This window comes from Erigeron canadensis, chromosome 1, assembly GCF_010389155.1.
Source record: "Erigeron canadensis isolate Cc75 chromosome 1, C_canadensis_v1, whole genome shotgun sequence".
NCBI classification, from domain to species: domain Eukaryota; kingdom Viridiplantae; phylum Streptophyta; class Magnoliopsida; order Asterales; family Asteraceae; genus Erigeron; species Erigeron canadensis.
This window is the reverse complement of record NC_057761.1, coordinates 26,626,933-26,649,410: the sequence shown is the minus strand read 5'-3', so window position 1 is coordinate 26,649,410 and position 22,478 is coordinate 26,626,933. Positions and strand designations below refer to the sequence as shown.

The 22,478-nt window shown below is 34.8% G+C and overlaps 3 protein-coding genes across 4 annotated transcripts; 1 reads left to right on the top strand and 2 right to left on the bottom strand.

Moving 5' to 3' along the window:
- Positions 1–2,080: 2,080 nt before the first annotated feature.
- LOC122610482 (65-kDa microtubule-associated protein 3) lies at positions 2,081–8,530 on the bottom strand. The gene is made up of 13 exons (XM_043783471.1): positions 8,320–8,530; positions 8,108–8,185; positions 7,486–7,692; positions 6,489–6,725; positions 6,171–6,380; positions 5,481–5,636; positions 5,235–5,394; positions 4,580–4,731; positions 4,409–4,496; positions 3,827–3,900; positions 3,670–3,744; positions 3,068–3,332; positions 2,081–2,768 (listed from the first exon to the last, which is right to left on the bottom strand). Exons 2-13 carry the CDS (start codon positions 8,180–8,182, stop codon positions 2,326–2,328), a joined length of 2,142 nt encoding a protein of 713 aa, XP_043639406.1. The 5' UTR covers positions 8,183–8,185; positions 8,320–8,530; the 3' UTR covers positions 2,081–2,325.
- Positions 8,531–10,730: 2,200 nt separating this feature from the next.
- On the bottom strand, positions 10,731–15,796 carry LOC122583593 (protein YLS7). The gene is made up of 5 exons (XM_043755981.1): positions 15,615–15,796; positions 13,501–14,241; positions 12,943–13,217; positions 11,672–12,139; positions 10,731–11,264 (listed from the first exon to the last, which is right to left on the bottom strand). Exons 2-5 carry the CDS (start codon positions 14,144–14,146, stop codon positions 10,941–10,943), a joined length of 1,713 nt encoding a protein of 570 aa, XP_043611916.1. The 5' UTR covers positions 14,147–14,241; positions 15,615–15,796; the 3' UTR covers positions 10,731–10,940.
- Positions 15,797–20,015: 4,219 nt separating this feature from the next.
- On the top strand, positions 20,016–20,850 carry LOC122586127 (14-3-3-like protein GF14 upsilon). Of its 2 annotated transcripts, XR_006321877.1 has the most exons (3): positions 20,016–20,177; positions 20,303–20,407; positions 20,509–20,850. XR_006321877.1 is itself a non-coding variant. In XM_043758234.1 (2 exons), exons 1-2 carry the CDS (start codon positions 20,282–20,284, stop codon positions 20,713–20,715), a joined length of 333 nt encoding a protein of 110 aa, XP_043614169.1. In that variant the 5' UTR covers positions 20,016–20,281; the 3' UTR covers positions 20,716–20,850. The 2 variants fall into 2 exon arrangements, 1 of the variants encoding a protein (XP_043614169.1); XM_043758234.1 differs by having other exon boundaries at positions 20,016–20,407.
- The last annotated feature ends 1,628 nt before the right edge of the window (positions 20,851–22,478 follow it).

Below are 22,478 nucleotides of genomic sequence, written 5' to 3'. Positions count from 1 at the left end.
ATCACTATTTTCGAGCTCTTTTCTTTGATTGACTTCGAGATATCTAGTAAATTAACATAACAAGGTTCGAATATGAGATAAAATGTCTAACTACTCATCCACCTTGGTGGTGATTATCCATTTATCCCTCGGTTGGATATAGGTACATGGTATATACGGACATTTTTAAAGAAAATATTAATAGTCGTTTAAAAAAGTACGAGTATATATTAATAGTAAAAACGGGAGTTACAAAATAATGAAGGTTTAAAATTTAAAGGAAGATCTTTGTCACATGGACTAGTCACCAGTGTCGATGCATACCTGTCACTTTAATCTATCTTAAACTTCCACCTATCCTAATTGGTTGGTTTTTTGCTATACACAAATTTTATTCTTGCTGGTATATGAAAAATAAATCATTTTTTCTTTTTAATAATTAAAAGAAGCATTGAAATGGGATATGTTTTGTTCATTCTCAAAATGCACACATTGTTTTTACATGTAAATCCAAAAAGAAGCATTGGAATAGAATCCTCTTAGTATCCAAATCAACAAAAAAACTGAAAAGGCAGCCTAGTCCGAAAATGAACCAAACTAGTACTCTTTTCTAGTGTTTTTAAATTTACGAGAGCAAGTACTTGCGCGTTGCGGCGGTGAGATAGTGGGGTGATACCTAGGTCATAGAGTATGATAGGTTATAGGAGTCGATATGTCATAGAGTATGATAGTCATATGCCTTAGCCGTACGGGCTCCGCCCTCGGATTTAAAAATTCGTCGAAAGTATATCGAATGACATCTCTAATGAAAGAGCATGAAATTTTAAGAACACCCATATAATTTTTATAATTTATCGACGTACGGTTTTTGAGATAAAAGATTTTGAATGAATTGGAGAATAAATGATTTATGGAGGAGAGAGAAAACAAATGATTGGTTGAGATTTGAGGAGAGAGAAAGGGTGTTAGGTAAATATAGAATTGAAATATGAGCATTTGGGAAAGTAAATGTTGAAACTTAAAATGTAAACATGAGAGATCTGCTTTATAATATAACGAGAGTAAGTACCCGCGCGTTGCGGCGGTGAGATGGTGGGGGTGATAGCTTGGTCAGAGAGTGTGATAGTCAAATGCCTCCGGCCTCCGCCCTTGGATTTAAAAATTTGTCGAAAGTATATCGAATGACATCTCTAATGAAAGAGCATGAAATTTTAAGAACACCCATACAATTTTTATAATTTATCGACGTATGATTTTTGAGATAAAAGATTTTGAATGAATTGGAGGACTAAATGATTTATGGAGGAGAGAGAAAAAAGATGATTGGTTGAGATTTGATGAGAGAGAAAGGGTATTATGGTTATTTTAGATAAATATAGAATAAATGAGAGGGGTATTTTGGGGATGTACTTAAAATCAATATTTAAAATTTCAATTCAATGTTGAAAATCTGGAAGAAATCTGCTTTATAATATGAGAAAAGTGAGTATGAGGTTGTTCCCCATCTAAGCTTAGATGGGGAACCCCTCACATAAAAATATTTTATTATTTGTTTGAATTTAAAACAAATACATGGCCCCCCATGATTTTCATGATTATAAAACCAAATGTGAGGGGTTCCCCATCTAAGCTTAGATGGGGGACAACCCATACTCACTTCCCCCTTATAATATAGTATAGATATAGATATAAATGGGGAAGTGAGTATGGGGTTGTCCCTCATCTAAGCTTAGATGAGGAACCCTCACAATTTGGTTTTTTAATCCATAAATATCATGGGGGCCCCATCATTTGTTTAAAATACAAATATTATTAAAATATTTGTGTGTGAGGGATTCCCCATCTAAGCTTAGATGAGGGACAACCCCATACTTACTTTTCCTGATATAAATATAGATAATATAGATAAAGTAAGAATGATGTCCTTTTATGTTTACAAGCTAAACTAAAAAACGTTCTTATATAGACGCATTGCGCCCAAACCAGTTTAAAACGTTACCAAATGCTAATAGTTGTTTAGATGTATCCAATTCTCAGTCATTTTTTCTTATTTAGATGAGACAATGAAATTCATGAAAATATGAAACTCAACATAGAAAGATGATCAGTAAAGAAGTAAACATCAAAATTCTGAATGGCAAATTGGACTCAAACATTAATGGATGAAACACAGAAATTTTCATCCACCTCTGGTGAGCTTTTATCCGTTTCTAGACACATTCTAAAGATTAAACCAAGCTCTTGCATACATCACAACTTTCAGGAAAAGCCAATTACAATTGACTTCAAACCATAAATATGTCAATGACAATAAAACAAATCAAGCTAACAACACTTCACAAGACATCAAATGGCGGCAACCATCTTCAAGTGCGCTTTAGGAAGCACGAAACCAGCTCTCCTTTCCTCAAACGAGTACTCGATAATTTCTTCAGGAAAACTTTTCTTATCCAAAAAAGGTGTCATTATTGTCTGCATTGGGACAGAAACTGTTGATGGTGTGCAAGGTATGGTTGGAATCATGTTTGTTTTAGGAGTTCTATTTTCGTTATCTTCCATTGAAGATACCGTGGTTTTGGCAGGAGTAGTGAAAGGTTGTGTGTTGGTTTTCTGAAAAGTTTTCTGCACCATTTCGTGTTTTCTGTTGAGATCTTCCAATAAAGTTATATTGGATTTTGATGATTCAGTGGAAGAAATTGGGGAAAAGGGCGTGCGGTGTGACGGTTCGACTTCACTAATAGAATGTTTTCTGCTTGCAGGAAGTCCAGCTATGTCCAAACCTCTCCTCCCTGATATATATCAATTCAAAGAAGAGTTTTGATGTGAAGATTACAAATACATAATAATAGATTTCTTTCTCTGAAATACAACTAGGCTTAAAGAGAAAATCATTTTAATACGACTAATATATTTAATAATGAGAATCCACGGTATTATGGCGGGTTGAAAAAAAAGAGTGTTTGGATGTGCTTATGTCGTTTGCAGATTGAACTGTAGCCTGTAGGATCACAACTCGTTGGATTTTAAGCAACTATAATCTTCAAAAACAAAAGTCATATAACACAGAATGCAGGAGGTAAAATATTACCAGTTGAAAGGGCCGCAAATCCTTCATCCCTAGTATTTAACTGACGTTCATTCTTTTTAGTATGACGGGTATTTGGTGTAGCTCTAGTGTGAAGCTCCATTTTTGGGGCATGCATAGCACCTCCCAGTGACAGTCTTCTATTAGTTGCACCACCACATGACATCCTAGGCCCCTTTTTCCCACTTTTCTGTTTCATTGGGCTCGGTTTTGACCCAAACATCGCTTCCTGTTCTGTGATAAGCTGACCTTGAAGTTTTTTCTGGTCCTAAAAATACAGAAAACAACATTTGTGAAGTCTCTGGTTTTAGACAAAGTCTTACTAGATATGTGAAGATAGTGGGATGATCAGGTTGGGTAATGGGTCAAAATGGGTTATGTTGAAATGTATTGTTTTTGTGCATGGCTAGTGGCTACATGTCCAGGAGCAGGTGGACCCACAAACACTCCTTTGTCCATTTAAAAGAGAATCTTACAAGTAGTTAGATAGTTAACTATAACTAGTTAAAACCCATTTACAACACAACTCTGACCTGTTCAGAAGTAAAAAAGTTTAATTTGACCTCTAGAAGTACTCATATACTGATCAAGAATTGATATCATACCCTTTCTCGTTTTCTTTCTTCTTCTTTCTCTGCCCTTAAGATCTTATATTCCTCAAGCATGGAGAGAAGTCGGATCTGCATAAAATTTATTAAGTTTCAAGAATGACTAGAGCTGACAAATAGTTTTCAGATTAGTAACAAAAACAAAATTTCTTACTCCATCATAAGTGAAGGCAGTGCCTCTTTCATTCTCCCAAGTTATCGTTTTAACAGCTAATGCTTCCACAATTCCTGTTCCGAAATGAATAAAGATTAAATGCAGCAATTCCTATACATGTATTTATGAATGGATCAAGTTGAGTTTTGTTTTATCTCCAATAGATAACGTAATAAAAAAGTAGCTTAAAACAGAAACAGAACTCTCTAACAGGTCCTATGATTACGCAACAAATTATATCATTACTGAAATACTGTAGTTCTGAACTTCTGATAATCATATTTGATATGCTAACAATTTCAAATCACGATAGCTAGTATGGACAGAAAGTGATTTAGTCAACCCTTTCTGGACTGGCCCATACAAAAATTAAGCACTTTGACATGAATCGCACTCATCAGGACCACCCCTTTTGTCACATCTCCAAAGCAAACTATGTTACCCAAGGATGCAGAAAGTTTAAAATCTTGGGCCCAAAACAAATTTCAGAAATCGGTAATGAAGGATGGATTCAATATTTCATGTTTTTGACACTGATGCGGGAAGAAATATCTTCTAGATTGACACAAAGGTAGGACTTACCTGGAAGTTTGTTTACCAAAGCTCGAGCTTTCTCTGCACGCTTAAGAGTCAAATGAGCACCCCGTCCAGCATTATAACGATTGTCATCCTAGAAAAACCATCGATTTTTTAGTTGGGTGTGTTATGTACCCAAAAGCTACAATAAATCAAAAACAAAGAAAGAAGATCTACATTGTTATATTCCTCAAGCCAACACTCTTCTTCGCATGCAGCCATCCACTTCTCAACCTTCTCAAGTATTTCTCTCCTGCTATATGCTTCCTCTTTAACTTCTCCAATTTTAAGCTCAAATCGTTCAAGTAGACTAGCAGGGTCAATAACACCTTCATTAAGAAATGCAAAATCTACATCAGGGATTATAAAACCATAACTGTTGAGTTATCATGTTTTCCAACATATATAACGTTCCAGTATCTTATGCTCCTTATAGATAGAGGTGATAATTACACATTACTCATCAACGAATTGACCGAGGCTTTTGCATCTCTGATTGGTGAGCTGTGTAAACTTAAAAGTGTGTTTGCTCAAAAGAAAACAGATAGAAATTGGTCGAAGAGGTCACAAGTCGCCCGAAAAGTGTTGTTTGTATGCCAAAAACGTCCTAAATCATTTTCTTTAAAAAAAATGGATAATATAAAAATAAAATATTTTTTTCAAACATATTTGATAAATACCTTTATTTTTTCAAAGAAAAACCTCAAGGAAAAAGTGTCACGTCTACCAGCCCAACTCGTTTTGACACAAAAATAGCTGATCTGATCTGTTACCTAGCCCTCCAACTCATATACACCCATATTTTTCCAGTAAGGAAGTATTGCATGAATACCAGATTCAATAGCTTCCACAGCAATCTCCATTGAGTTATCAGATTCTGGAAGTAAGTGTGTCTTTCGACAAATGTCTTCTAATTCTGATCTTTTTTTAAAGACGAGTTCTTTCATTTTGCTAGATTTTAATTCTTCAAGCCGTGAAACCTCTGCCTCAACCTTTGACAAAATAAGAAAACATGTCAGGATTTGGTAACAAACTTAATTATACTTCTGAATAACTAGAACTAAACACTATAACTTACATGACTGATAAATTCCACAGATAGCAAGTTGGGCTCCGTGATCTCGTTCTCTGACGCTGCTATATTGCATGTAACATTTTGAAATATTTGTTGCTCTTCAACAGGTGTATCCATTAAATTCCAAAGCTCTAATAGAGAAGTTGCAAGATTTTGGATCTAATAGAAGTTTGGCAAATTAGTAAGTCAACATATAGACCATAATCTGCATGGTTAGCTGGACTAAATGATTTGGGAACGAATTGAACGGGGTAATGTAGTATGCACGATAATGGAACTCATCATGACATTCCATTATCATGTTTGATGGGTCAATAAGATTATGGTGAGTTCATATAGATAAGCAGACTACATACACAGAGACAGCAGTGTGTTATCTTACCTACTTTATCTTTTTTCATATAAGTTACTGAACCTTCTATCTATTATAACAAAAAATAAAAGATTTTCATAAAACCATGATAACATGAAAGAAAGAGCATGTTTAGACATGGAATGAAGATCAACAAATTTGAAAAAAATCACATTCCTTCAAAAATGGTTCATTTCATTCCATCAGACAAACCAAAAAGGCAAAAAGCTTCTTTACGTTAAATATTTGAAATGGAACGGACAAGTTCTATTAATTCTGTAGTTCTATAGTACTAAACGCCAACAAATAGTGATCCAGTTCTTTTTGGACTCTGTTCTTACAATTTTCATTCTCTCTATTTTGACCTCGCGTAGTCTCTCTATAGCAGCAGCAATCCTTCCGATTGCATCATCACTTATGCTTTTTCCTCCTTCCATGCCTGCTAAGCCAGGATGGATTTCATGAACTGTCTGATTAAATTCTAGGCCAAGAACCAAACACAGTGAGTGTAAGGTGCTCATGTGGTCTGAAACTTTCTTAAGTCGATCACTCTGGGTATTAAGAGAAAAACAATTGATTAGTAATCAATTTAGTACAAATTCGGCATCACGTTTATAGAAAATATATATTTGATTGTTAAAAAAAAATAAATCTATAACCTTTTCTTTCTCAAGTGCTTGAAATTGAGCATGAAGTTCTTCTAGTTTCTTAAAAGATAAATCACTTTCATCCAATACTGTTTTGAGTGAAATTGCATAAATTTCCAATTGGATTTTATTTATCTGTTCCAAGACTTCAAGGAATAGAATCTTTCTCTCAGATTTTTTCTTTCTCATCTCTTCCACTTCTGGAAGAATTGCTCTGAGCTCTCCTTTCAGGCTACGATTTTGATCAGACTGCAAAAGTAAGTCCACGCTCAACTATTAGTGCTAATAATCACAAGATTTGAGATATATGTAAAATTATCTGTCATTTCCCTAGTCATCTGATCAGATAACTATCTGATTTGGATTGTAATTCTTCAAGGCACAATAATCACTTTGGAAACACACATCCAAAAACAGTCTAAAGACAGCACCTTTTACACTTTAATTAAGTCAAATATACAACTAGTTTTTGGTGTTTCCAGTTCCAGAACTTTTTATTTTAAACTCAAAGTCTTCTAAAGATCGATATAAGTCGCAACTATAACAGTACATAGTGATGGTAATTAACTTGAGAAAAAGAATTGATACTTGTCAATAAAGATGGTAATTCCTATCCATTTACTTAAGAATGGGTTGGGTTGGAATGAACTCACGTCATATCTCCAACAGGTCAATATAAAATGCCATAAGCTATTCTAAAATCATACAACCTCCTAAACCATATTATTAAGATATATGATTTATAGACTACTAATGTAATCATGACTTTGTAAGCATAATTAGCACATTCACAGATTCACTATTAATAAACAAATAAAAAATGAACATATTAGTGTTTGAGCATCCACCCAACAGGACCCGTTTTAACAAGTACAAAATAAGACCTGTTTGAGTTCCACCTAACAATCCAACATGTCGACATTTTTACTCGTTGAGCATTACTATTTAACACTTCCAAATCAATACATCACATTATCCTGAAGGGAACTGATTTAGCTAATATCATTACCTGCCTAATGTGCACGGGTCGTTCCCCCATAGCAGAACATATGGCTGCTAATTCTGCTTCAGAATCAGCAATAGCTTGTCGAAGTTGAGCTCGACTCCTGTTTGCCAAATCTACCTTTCTCCTGTATACCTCAAGGCATTCCTGTTCAAGCTCTAATAGCATCTTATCCCTTTCACCATCTGACTCGCCAACTTCATCCCATATTATCTGATATCACAATTTGCATACATATTACCGATTTTTTGTACAAAGCTCAGAACTAGACAATACCATTAGTCTTTGGAAAAATGTGCAAGTCTGCAGTTTTCGTATCGTGTCAGGACAGGTTTGGGTCAAGATAAGTAGTTTTGTTATGGGTCAGTCAGGTTGACCGAAATAAGTTTTGCCCAAATCTTTTAAATCGTCAAAAAATGATTACAAAAGTTAGAACATTTCAACAGAAATCTGACTTTTTATTAAACTATTTACCCAGCTTAGAGTTTGTACGCATTAAATTTACACTTTGGGTGGGTTGGGCAAATTTATATCTGTTTTCTTGTTTAGATACTTTTTTGTTCTGCCGTTTGACCGGTTAACAACGGAAACACTACCAGAACCGACTCGTTAAGCAAAGAAAGAATACCTGAAGTTCGTAAAGGAGGGATCCGCAGGTGGTTTCGACTTGCAGGAGGGGATCGTTTACGGGAGGATTAGCCATATTCTGAAACAACATTTTTCATAATTTCACACAGTTAGCACTTGACAAACAATATAATATGATATTTTATATAATTGTTCCACTAATTTATATATATCATAAAACAAGTAATTAGATTCTGGAAAGAGAGAACACACCTGAGAATTGATGAACAAAAATTGTTATAAATTTGATATAAAGAAGAAATTGCAGAGATATGAGAGAAAGAAGAAGAATAAAGGGATGAAACAAATTTAAGATTTGGAATTTGATTTGTTTTAATGAATGAGACCGTTAAAACATCGGATTACAATTTTTGGGAAGGAAGGAAGAAATTTTGAATTTTGAATTTGGGAGTGTGTGCCCTTAATTTACATTGTGTATTTTATGTCCGTGTTTGTCTTACTTTTTTTTTTTTATAATTTGTTAACTATGAATAAAGAAAGAAAAAAGTTGAAACGTGGCCCACTTGGATAAACGGTATTTGTTGGTCCCAAAAATGTGAAAAAAGTGAATGTTTGGGTTACTAAGGTGATTTTTAAATTTTAATTAACAGAATAAAATAAGCTTTGACTTTGTAAGGGTGAATTACTAGTCAAGATTGAGATTCAGCATATTTGGTCCATATCTCGTGCATCCCAGGTATGGTCCGGGTTTAGGTAATCTAAACCAGTTTAAAAATTCATGTCCTAAACCCGGACCCGGACAGGACGGGTCCTCATTTACTGAATAACCGTAGGATAACAGGTTTCCTCACGAATAATCAGAGATCCTACCATCACTTTTTTTTAATATATTTGACTTGAATCTTTCTGTAAATTATGTGGTATATCATCCCTGTTTGAAAAGCTATGTAACATTTTACTTTATATCCATAGAAACTTCTTAGCTTATATACTATATAAAAGCTATTTACAAACTCAAGGCTGAAATTAATTATTGAATAACAACATGTTGTACTTTTATGATATATTTCCAAAATGCTTGAAGGCATTTCATTAAGATATGAAATATTCATATTTGTTGTTACTTATTTGGGTTGAATACAAACACACTTAGACATATTGTAATGAAACGTACAAGTCGGGTATATGGGTTCGGGCGGATTTCGGGTATACGAGTCGGTATGCGGGTTTTAATATAAAATCATACTCGAACCCGAACCTGTCAAAAAAATTAAACCATCTCCATACCCGGTCCTATACCCGCATACCCGGACCCGAACCCGACCCAAATTTATCGGGTTTCGGATATCCCTATCGGCAGAGGCGGTACCAGAAAAAAATTTCAAAGGGGACAAAATGAAAAAATCCATAAAAATTAAATATGAAGGAGTCAAAATGTTAAAAACCTATAAAGAATTTTTAAAAATCAATGAAAAATTTAATCTTACATGACAAATTAAATTTGAAAGGGGGCATTTGCCCCCTTTGCCACTATGTGGTACCGTCTCTGCCCATCGGGTACGAATTTATTTGCCATCCCTACGTGCATCTTTGTGAAAAGGGTCAAATATAGAAATAACTTTATTCAGATTATGTAGAGGAGCACAAATGATATGAATACAAGAAACTTGTTAAAAACTCAGTAAAACTAAAACAATGTGGTTCTATATTCTATGTTAAACTTGCATACATTTATATTCAAATAGTAAACAAGAAAAGCATGAAAAGTCAACAATCAAATATTCTAGCTTCAACATGCCCATGTAGTTCGATCACTAACCCCAAGAAAGTTTAAAGTTTAAACAAAGAAATATTTTAACTAGCAAAGTACAAGTATTTTTAGTAGTAATTTTTTTTTAAAGGTGAATTTCTGAGGGTCTAGACATACGTTGTCTTAAGCGGGCTCGCGCTAAGACACCTCGAAACCGTTGCACCCTGCCCCATTCAGACTTGAATCTGGGTATATCCAGACCAAACCTTTATAGAGGGACCTCGAATATATATCAAAGTAAACCGTGGAGATTCGAACTTGGGACAAATATGTCACCAAGCACAGCACCAACCACTAGACCAACTTGTGATATATTAGTAGTAACGTTTTAAGGTAATATAATAACAACATTTTATTGTAATATAGAACTTGCATACATAGAGTTTGTGATAAAATAAATCGGAGCTAACTTAGTTTTTTTTTAGAACGATAGAGATATTATTAAGAAGACAACTAGCAAAACGCTAGATGCAAAGAAATACAATTATTAGTAAAACAAATCTAGAAAGAAACAAATACAACTATTCTAGACTATTTCCGAAATATTAAAGGACTATAAAAGAAATGAAAAAATCTGTGCCACTTACGGTGACCCAATATATACGAGAAAATCTCTCAATCAACATTTCAGAGCTAACTTAAATCACAAGGTGTTTATTTTTTGTTATCCTATTATATTCAAACTTAGGGCGTCTAGATATCGTCACACTCAAAAACCTACGGTCACCATACCCATTCATTGTCACAACCCTTGCATACTCCACACTGCAATGACACTGTCATAACCCACACTGCAATGAAGTTATAGATGTCTGTAACCCACAACACAACCATAAATATTCCGATAGTTATATAATTTAAGTGATCAGATACTTGTATAAAACTTAGTAAAACTAAGGAACTCATATCATAATTTATCAACATATATATGAAACAATGAAAAGTTAAACTTAATATATTAGCAGCAGCCTGTTACAACATGGTACAACTGAACTGGTTCATGCTCTATACCCTGTATATGGAATCCTCTAAGACTGTCTAAAAATCATCATCTCATGAACCCTCAGGCCTCAAAGTCTCTTCTTATGGTCTCCAACAAAAACTCATTCCATGTATCGATTGGGCCTGGCATACACCAATGTAAACAATCCTGTGGCGGCGGTCGCCCATCCGCACTCCTTTTTGTAATCTTATTTGGGTCAAGGCTCCGGTATGGGCCCGGATGGCCATCGTGCCGATAAGCAAACGATTTTGTGATGTCCATAAATGCCACCCGTGATTTATTAGTTATATTCTTTGTAGCACGATTAAAGCCTGATACTTGTTTGTCATGCATTGTATTTGTGAACCCACTCTCGACTAAGTTACCATCCACTGCAGGTTTGACCTGTTCAGAAGATATTTGAACATCAGACTATGCAGTAAATTAGGGTTGCTGACTTAAGTACCTTATAAAGAGTATATAATGAGGAAAAACTATAAATATTTCTTGAAAAGAAACTGGGTTAAGCAGGTTGAGGTTGCAAGACGTCAAACCTGAAGTTGTAAAGTTAATGTGTAAAAACCCTTTATAAATCAAACATTTGAATATGTATTAGAATAGTGTACCTTTCATAATCATATTTAAAGATTCGCTTTTAATAACAAAATAGCTTCTACAGGACATAAAAAATATATTGGTCAGCCTCGACCCTTTTGCTAAAACAAAAAATCACTACTTTTACCCAACCCATCACCGGATATATCCATTTTGCCAAAAGAATTTACCATAAAAAGCTGTAAGCTACTCATTACCTTGCCAGTGCATGACCCGCCTGTATTCCAAGCTCCACCTTCATAGTGATCAGGTGAATATGAACGCACCACGGTCAAACCTTTGTAGTCAGGGTTTGTCACAAGGGAAGTTATAATGGTTGCTACAGATATCTCAAAAGCTTCAGTACTATCGATTTTCTTCTTGCGAGAATTATCAGGCCACCATAACTGTCCACCCACGATCTCGTTATTTAAAATGTAAACGGATCGTTTTGCAAACCAGTGACCCGAGGAAAGTACAAGAACATCAATGCTGGGAATGACATCCATGAAATTTTCATCTGGGGCATCAAGATGGAGCTTGTCTACACCATCGGGAGCAAAATCAAATTTCTCCGTTGTTTTATGAACAAGCCACGATGACCATATCCTAATAACTGTGGTGGATGTTGATCGGAAATAATAACGCTGCATTCTTTTATTCCCACGGTTTATTGGGACTTCAGCCTGTAATTTACAAATGGAACTGCTTAGTCACAGTGCATTTCAAAACAGTTTTTATAAGATATAACAGAACTAGGGTGGCAAATTGACCAATTTAGGTCAATTAAAAAGCAAACATTACCCAAAATATACTTCGGATGTATACAACCCCTTACATTGTTTTACTAAAGAACAGATGATTATAGTAATATGAATTATATCTAATAATAATTATCACATTACTTATAACAGAACTAGGGTGACAATGAACATGATGGTTTATTGTTATTTCTCACTGCATGATGGAAGGGAATATCAATGTCATGATTTCATGCAACATCGCACCCAAACTCTCATTAAACTAGGCCTACTAATATTCTATATGTTACTTTCACAAGTTCAAAGGAGCAGAAAGTTGAAAAAAATTTTAAAAAGGGCGAGAAAAGAGGATAGCTTTGGATTTACATTGCAATCACTTTTCTGGAATTTTAATAAACTTGAAATATTTTCTTGATAATGCACATGCTCAATAATGTTCAGAACAGGTTCAGTTGAAGTGACTCATACTTCACGTTGACTCAAAAACACTTATAGCCATATTTTATAGTTCATTTAACAATGATCACAAAAATAATATCATCAGCAATAATCAAAATCTAAAAGATTGCGATTTTAGGAGTTTGTATCTTGCATGCAATAAACTTAGACAGTGGGAGTAAAGGGGCCGATATTGCCACTTCTAGTAAAATACAGCGTGTATAGTACTTACAAGAGAAACACTAAGCGCATATGGTACTTATATTACAAAACAGAGAAGAGACACTTGCCTGCCAAAGTATGCATAACATCGACTCCATCTGATTTCTGGCAACCGAGTCACCTATGAATGCTAACGTCTTTCCTCTCATTAAGTCCAAAAACCCTTTGGGGTCAAACCTGGGGAGGTTACATTCAGTGGGTTTCCATCGATAATTCTCATAGTCCTTGTCGGGCCTACCATTTCCTTGGCAGTTCTGCATCTGTGATAACACAGGGCATGAGTTGTTTGAGTATAGCGGTCCAGCTGAATCATAAACCCATTTCCCATGATACAAATCACAGCCTGCAAATTCAAGCCTCAAAATCATGAACTTTAGAAAAACATAGCGCCCTTATCAATTAATCATCTTTTTTGAGTAAAGTGAACATTTTAACTATGTACGACCCTCATACAATCTTCCATTTTTACACTCACCTTCAGTTCATTCTCTGATTTCAGTATAACAAACACTACTTTGACAAGTTCTGTGCAGTTAAAATGCTCAAACTATATAAATGTGTAGCACCTAAGAACTGAACACATCAATAATATAGTTTAGGGATGAATGGAAATATTATCTTGGTACCTGAATCTACAATCTTTTTGGTAGTCGAATCAGGAGTCTTGTTGATACCTAAATCAACAGTCTTGTTCACATCTAAATCAACAGTCTTGTTGGTATCTAATTCAGCAGTTTCATCAGCATTTAAATCAGTGGACATTTTAACATCTGAATCAACAATCTTATCGGGACCTAAATCAATAGTCGTTTTAGTATCTGAATCAACGGTCCTGTCAGGAGCTGAATCAGCACTCGGTTGGGTATTTGAATCAATAGTCTTGTCATTACTTGAATCGGCATTTGTTTTAGTATCTGAGTCAATGGTCTTGTCTTTACTTGAATCGGCAGTCTTTTTAGATTCTGAGTCGATAGTCTTTTCAAGACCTGAATCAATAGTGTTGCTGGTATTTGATTCAACAATCTTCCCTTTTGTTTCTGTATCACTCACCGGGTTCTCTATTATACTAGTTTCATTGTAAGACGACACGATAGCAATTTTGGGGGCTTGATCTACATTATAAAAATACCCACTAACTTTAGTACCAATTGGCTGGTAGACTAGAAGCAAGGAAGCAAAAGCCAAAAAGAAGGCAAGTCCCCCCACTGAAGCTGCAATTGGTAGAATCGTCTTAGGATATGCAGACATTGATTTATGGGGGTCCAGTTTCATGTTTATATGAAATCTAAAATATGAACAAGAAGCAATATTAGTGGCGAAAGCTTCTCCCCCAATAAATCAACTCCTCCATACACAGGAATATCCACCTGTAGTACATGGAAGGGAATTATATAAACATTCAAAATTAAACTAAAAGAATATTTCCATAGAGCCTGTCAATATGCATAAAAGTACATAACTAATAACTTCTTTTCAACTTCAAACTAGACTTTACAAAAAAATTGTAATACTTCCAATAAGTTCTTATGGAAATGCCAATATAGTTTCCAAAAATGATCATCAATGTTAACAATGAGATAATAACTAAAGACAGTTAAGCATCTTGCTTTCATGTTTCCTTGGATATCTATATATGCAAGTAAGAATCTAAAGAATAAAGTAATACATAAAGGTATACAAGTCCATATCACTTCATAAATAATACACTTGCCTATTTAACATGACACTTTCCTATTCCGGTCTTTCTATAGTCAGAAGTCCATCTACGCTTCTGATCCCTCTTTTATACAATCAAATCAACATGTGACAACATAATAAATTAACATAAACATGATAAAAACCATATTTCACATGTCTTATACACCAAGAAAATCTAAAAGAGATACTAAATCTAACTCTCAAATCTTAGAGCTTGTGCCTCAACTAATTACAACACAAAAGGATAAAACAACAAGTCTCCACATAACTAAAAAATTATGACAAAATACGTAGACCTTGATCACCTTACACAATCACTACCGAAAGAAGCACAAAAACCAAAACAAAAGCAGGTGACCAAGCAACAAAAGAAACAACCTATTGAATACAAGGTGCTCCAATAGCAAGAAACAGTCCGAACTGACATTATCTAAACAACTATATAGAGCATTATATCAACCGACATAGATGCTATATCCAACAAACCTAAGGGCTAACGCTACCACCGCAGTAACTGCTTTAAACCCCATAAAGTGTCTACAATTCTACAATCCAATCTTAAAAAGAGACCAGCGTTTCCATACCGCTTATCAATTACTACTACGCTTACAAAGTGAGAAAACTTATACTTTTAAGTAGAACACATACTCCCAAGAACAATGCCGAACCGAACCACCGCTCAGTTATTCAACAAATCTAAGATCATATATACTTTCTATATATATATATATATATATATATATATATAATAATTATAATGCATAATAATGATAATATAGATATTAGATACACCATAATTATAAAAATGAATAAACACCTAAATTCTAACAACATAAGCATCACATTTTTCCAACTGCTAACGAATTCGATCAATTGCGAGTCGGTAAATAGTGAAACTGTAAAACTACGGTGGTAAAAAACTAAAAAGTAACTAAATTTTAAATCTACAGCATCTATAATATCACAAAAACAAAGAAATTACTTTGAGAATAAATATCAAATCTCAAATTAGAATTGTATGTAGATAGATAGTTGAAGGTACCTGTGTGCGTAGTGAGAGATTGCCGGCGATCGGAGATAATTGCGGTGACCGGAAAATGCGCGATTTGATTGATTGATTTATGGATTTAAAATGTAAGGGGGGAAACGTGTGATGTATGTATTGTATGTATATACAGAATATGAAAGGAAACTAAATCACAGGAAGGAAGAATGAATATATTTATAGATATGGAAATTGAACATGGCAACCTTTCGATTTTTACAGTAAATTATTTCCTTTTTCGGTTAAATAATTGAATAACAACCGTTGCGTGGCTCATTCGTATGGTGTTATACAGTTATTATTTTGAAAAGTTATTTTAATTTTAAATCTATTATAAGAAATTGCTACACAATCCCCATAAAAAAAAAAAATTTGTATTAAAAATACTCTTAAATTTTATAGTAAACATACACTATATAATTCACCTTAATGGCAGTTATAAAATTGTGAAAACCTTTTATTATAAATGGCATAAAATAGTGCTAATAATTTTTTGGAAGGCTAAATATAGTGCAAAGATTGTCACTAAGGCCCGTCCTTATAGTTGCATCTCCCGGCGTCCGATGCACGGCCGAAGAGAGCCGCTATAAGCACGGTTGCGTCTTCATTAGCGTTCCGGTTGTTTCTCCCATTTTTGGACGTGTGTTTTGTGGCTTGAGGTGGGGTCTGCTGCTCCTTAACTAACGAAAACAAAAACAAAAACAAAAACAAAAAATTTTTTTTTTTTTGAGATAGCCGTTGCTTTTTGAATGGATAAGGCCCGTTCCTTTTTTTTTCATATTTAAACCACCACCATCTCCATACTTCTTCACATTCTCTTCTTCACCATTTCATACTCACATATTTCTTTCTGTAATTCATATTAGCAAAAAGCAAAATCAATTCATCCACCATGCCTAAAAGAAGTAAAAAAAACCAAAACACAAACCAAAATCTAAATCAAAACCCAAACCAATACCAAAACACTATCGATGAATTTGACGCGTTCTGGTGGGATCTCCCCCGTCCATGTCATCGTCTAATATGATGGGGGCATCTAGTAGCTCGGGTGCTATGAACTAATCATATATGCAATTGTTGCAATCGCCACTGTTGAACGAACAGTTTCAGCAGTTCATGTTACTGCAACAATTTAATCAATTTCAAGCTACGAACTCACAATTTCCTCAATTCCAGAATCTACAATTTCCTCAATTCCATAGGCATGTAGGTGAGACTTCGTCTCAACCGGCACGAACTAGTGTCGCCTCTGTCGAGAAAGAAGTGGAAGAAGTTCTTGCCCCGCCCAAACGGTTGACGAAAAATGGGGTTGTTGTAGCGGATAAGGCGAAGTGGTCAACTCAGGAGGCGGTTTTGTTGGCACAGGCGTGGACACATGCTTCACAAGACTCGAGAGTGGGGATAAGCCAAGACGAGACAATGTTTTAGGCCAAAGTGATCAAGGGGTTCAACACTAACCGCCCACGGGAAAGCGCAACAAAAGTCAACTACAAGGCAAATGGAGCAAGATCAAGGGAACCACCAAGCTATTTGGAGCAATCTTGAAGAGATTGCAAAATCAAGGCCGACAGAGCGGGACAGATGACAGACAAATGTATAAGGCTGTTCATGAAATATATGAACAGAACCATAGGCCACCCCGATTTCCATATGAGGAGTGTTACGATGTGCTGAAAGATTGTCCTGCATTTTGGCAAGACCATAGTATTGCCAAACGAACTGCAGCTGATTTTGTTGATTTGGGTGAGGATGAGTGACACATTGAGGCTGGTCCGAGTATGGAATCGGGTGTAGCTATGAACCAGTTGTTTGGAGACGACCCAATTAGAAGACCATTGGGTCGTAATATTAACCGGAAAATGTCTAGTGGCTAAGATGCGACTTCTAGTCGTGGTGGTTCGAGTGGGTCAGAACAGGCGCTGGGCAAGCTTCATCAAATGTTGTTGATGCAACAAGAGGAAATGTTAAAAATCGAGGAGGATAGGAGAAGAATAGAGGAGGAGCGGAAGATGAGACAGGATGATCGCTTCCGAAAGCAGGTCAGGGCGGTGTTTAAGCTTCTGCAACAGCCAATTCTGACTGGCATAGTTGAAGACGAGTTGGAGCAAATCCGGATTACGCGCAAAAGCCTCATCGATAAGTACGGACCATATTTTAAGGATATCTAAATGTAGTTTGTGTTTTCCGATTAAATGTGTTTTAACTATTAGGTTTAATATGTATTTTTAGGATCTAATGTTTAATTTCCATGTATTGTTTTGTGTTTAAAAATAAAAATGTGTTTGTTTTAAAAAATTGAATGTGTTTTTATTTATTTTTTGTAAAAGAAAATGAAATAATAAAATAATAAATGAATAGTGGAAGAAGTGGGGAAGAAGTCATAATATAAGGAGGGAGGTGTTCTTGGGGTATTCTAGGAGAGAGAAAGCTGACGAATAGTGAAAGAAGTGAGTAAGAAGTGGGGAAGAAGTCGAGTGTATAAGGAGAACTATTTATCATTAGCTAAAACCTTTATTTTTTTTTATTACAGTTTAAAGATGTTTAGTATGGATTAGGTATAGGTATTAGAAAAAATCTCAATCCTGTATCGATCCCGGTACCCAATAGTGACATTGAATTTTATTCGGGATCAAGACCTATATTTATTTTTGTTGGTTTTTGCAATTGAGACCGAAATGATACCAAAAAATTATGTACTTTGTCGGATTTTCCAGAATAGTTCTAATCTAGTATTAATACTACCTATGACATATTTTAGATGTTTATAACCATACATTTTAGTAGTGTGTTATGAATTGTAGTGGTCGAAGTGGTGATTTTCATTGTTCTAGTTACAAAGAAATAATTCTTTTTTGGAATGTTAGTGGTTCGAAGTTCGAACACTACAAAATACAAATAACGTAAAAATTTTCACACTTTTACTTAGTGTAAGCAAATTAAAAGTTTTGTCACGCTTTTATTTGTGTAAAAATATATAGAACTAAAAGTGTGTAGAAACTTATACACACTAAAAAGTGTGAACTTTTTGGAAAAAGACAATTTTTAATGTGGATAAATATTCCTACACACTTTTGTTTCTACATATTTTTACACGGGAAAATTACGTAAATGGTCGAATATAAAGATGTATATTTAGATCTAGACACCTAAAGATTTTTGTACTAATTTGGTCAATTAATTCTTACTACCTAATTTCATTTTAGTAAGAAATGATACTAACCAATAAAATCATATCATGTCATGTGTCACATGACATTAATTAAATTTATACACAAATAAAATTGTTTGGTTTTTCTACCTTATGCATGTAATACTTAAGAGCAATGTTTTCGAACCGGCCCGTCCGACCGATCTGACCGCGGTTGGACCAGAAATTTTAAGAATTACGGTCCAATCACTCCCGGTTGGATGGCTGATACTGAACCGCTTTGAACCGCCTGAACCGGCTGATCAGATCGGAACTGGACTGTTGTTTGGACCACTTTGGACCGGGTTAAAGCAAGACAAAACTTTTTTTTTTCTTTTTTTTTCTGATTTCTAACAGAAAACAAATTATAAAAGGGAACAAACATAGTAAAATAGAGACCCTCAACCTTTTCACGTTTGCCACGCCACTGCAGCTCAATCTGCCGTGTTTGCGGCCACCGCATCCCTGTCACGGCCAGGACTTTTGCTCAGAAAAAAAGAGAAAAGGGATGTGGGTTTGTTGAAGTTACTTGTTTTTTTGCTGAACTTGATTTCGAGAAAGGGGGATGAAACAAGAAATGCACATTTATCTATTTATTTTGTTTATGTATGGTTATTTCCTTCTTTGAGTTTGAACACAGAAAAAGAAAGAGATGAGCACACAGTGATAAAGATAAAGATGGATCTCATGTGTTGAAAGAAAAGAGAAAATAAATAATAACATAGAGTTGGTAAAAAATGTGAGGAATTGAGGATGTGCTTGTATCATCCCATGATGGCCTAGAAAAACTAATACGAGTAGATAAGTTCAAAATTTACTGATTAAAAATTGTTGTAATATATAAAAAAACTTTACATTAACCTAATACTCATTTAAAAAATTAAAACAAATAATCTCTTTATTGGTCTAATAAGTTCTTAAATATTTCCCAAGATTATATATAATACACGAGTACACATCATTGTTTTATATTGGTAAAAAAAAAAAAATCTTTATCAATTGGATTATCATGATAACTTTTGGATTACTAGTCTAGTTGGTTGTTTTAATATTTGTTCTGTTTATAAATATTATTTTATAGATATTAAAACTTGTTCATATTATGGTTTTTTATTAATATGTGGTGTATTTTGAATAATTGATATTAAAATTTAATATTATTAAACTTATGTTATTTTTAAGTTTAAATTCTTTTGGTATATTTAGATAAATATATATATTTCGGCAAACCCGGTCCAACTCCGGTCCAACCAATCTGACGAGTCTGACGAGTAAAAATTGATAAAACCGGTTCAGTGTCCGGTCTGGTTTTCAAAACATATTCACCTGACCGTGCTTGTAACCTTGCTAGTGCTTGTAACCTTGGTAAGCAGGTCAGACTTCACCACTTATCATCTTTTACCTTCATCTTATTATCTATTCTTTTTGCAATTGTATTTTTTCTAGTTTGGAGTTATAAAATGAAAGTTTGGATGTAATGTATGCCTGTATTGGCCAGGCTGTTGATAAGGCAAGTGCTGAACTAGATACTTTAGGAGAGGATTCCCACAAGGACACTTCTATTTTCATGCAACATCTTCGTGATAACCTTACTTTGTGGATGGTGAACCATTATATTGAATCTTATTGTTTGTGTTGCTTTGAAATCACCCTATATCTGTTTTCATTGAGGATTGATTTTAATGTCGTTTTTATTTAACATAGGATGACATTGCCCAAGAATTTTGGAGGAAGCTTGGTTTTATTCCGTCATCACTCGAGGAAGAGGACATTGACTATGATAAACTAACTGAGGCTATCATGCAAGAACTGATGTTACAACCAAGCATTGTGAAGAAAATTGTCCTGCCTAAGATGAAAGAGGCATTAGAGCTAGCAATATCTGAAACGGACAATGTTAACACGACATGACATGACACGGTGCTACTTAACAAGTTTCATGTTTGGCGTTAATAGGTCTCGTGTGTTGACCGGTCAAGACTTGGTATGACATGTTATGTAAAATTGTAATCGTTAGAACTGTGTTTTTAACATGTTTTTCATCAATATTTGTGAAGGAATTAAAGGATAAAAGATAGATTAGAAAGATCTAACAATATGCATATGTATAAAATGGGGGAAAGGAAGAAAAACAAAGGAGGTGGGAAGGGGTATTTATACATTATCCTAATTTCACTAATACCCCTTCCACACTTAGATAATTATAATTAAACACCACTAAAATATAAAGTTAACAATCTCCCCCTTGGTGTTGAATTGTAAATGGTGCATCGTCATCGATCTTTAAAACTTGGTGATGGAACTTTAAACATTCTGTGGATGCGAAAACTTGAGTTTCTTGTAAAATGTGGAAGCTTGGTATAAATGCGGAAGCTAGGCTTGGTGTGAAGTGCGGAAGCTTGACTTTTAGTGTAGATTTGGTATTAAATGATTTGTCACTTTAGCTCCCCCCAACTTGTCATATGTACAAAAACTTCTCAAAATCTTGCTCCCCCTCAATCAATCACTCTATTCAAAATATACAATAAAAAACATACTAAAAGGTCCAAAAAAGATTTGTCATTTAGCTCCCCCTCAAGTTGAGCATAATCTTCAAAACAACGAATTAACTTATGCATTGTGCTCCCCTCGGATGGGCAATCCATTATGCCCCCCTTCAAAAAGGATAATCAATCTTTAAACCTTTTTTCTCCCCCTCAATCTGAGCATAGTCTTCAGAGCAAAGAATTAAACTTCAAAACTTTCATTGTGCACCCCCTTAAATGAACAATATCTTCAATCATTCTATTGCTATCTCTCCCTCTCATGATGAATGTGAGAATCACGTTCATCATGTATCAGTAATAGTTAGCACAAAAGGTGAATGGAAAGGTTTATTATGAAGTTTTAGTATTTGAACAAAACAGATTTTGAACGGGTTATACACTGAAATGTGTACAAGCCATTTCCACAACAACTTACTTTAAGAGAATTTTGGGAACCCATTTTAGTACAGGTCCAAAATTCTTACATACTTCCGAGAAATAATGGTAAGTTGTGTCAATTTGATCCACACAGACTGAATTCCACAATGGGGTTTCATTTAAAAATAGTTTTTGTGGAAACAATGGTTATTTGAGGGTGGGAGTTGGAGTTTGAGGTTTGGACTTTGGTGGCATTTGTGAAAACCAACCATATTGATCTCTAAATCGAACGGTTTTGGTAGTAGGATCCTTAAAAAATCGACAAGTGTTGTATCGAGGGACTGTAGGAGTCTTAGGAAAGTTAGGCACAGATTTCGGAAAGGTTGGTTTTGACTTTTGAAGTGGTGGGGGATATCTCTTTGGTGGTTCGATAGTGGTTGATTCGGTCTTTTGTGGTGGTTGAGGAGGTTTTGGTGCAAGATTTAAAAGTTCTGAAATTGAATATTTGATTTGTTGAGTTACTTGACTGGACTTTTGGTTTGGTGGAAAAAGAGTTGTTTTCTGGTTGTTTCAGTTGATTTAGTGAAAGGCAATCGGGATTAAGGGGCGATGAAGAATTCACTTTAGTTGACAGAGTTGCAAGTTGAGTTTCTAAAGACCGAGAATAAGCTTGAAGTTGTTCGATTATCTTCGGAAATTTTCTCTCTTTACTCACAAACAAAATGGACTTGTTTTGCAATTCGTTGCGAAGTTGAGATATCTTTTCAAGCG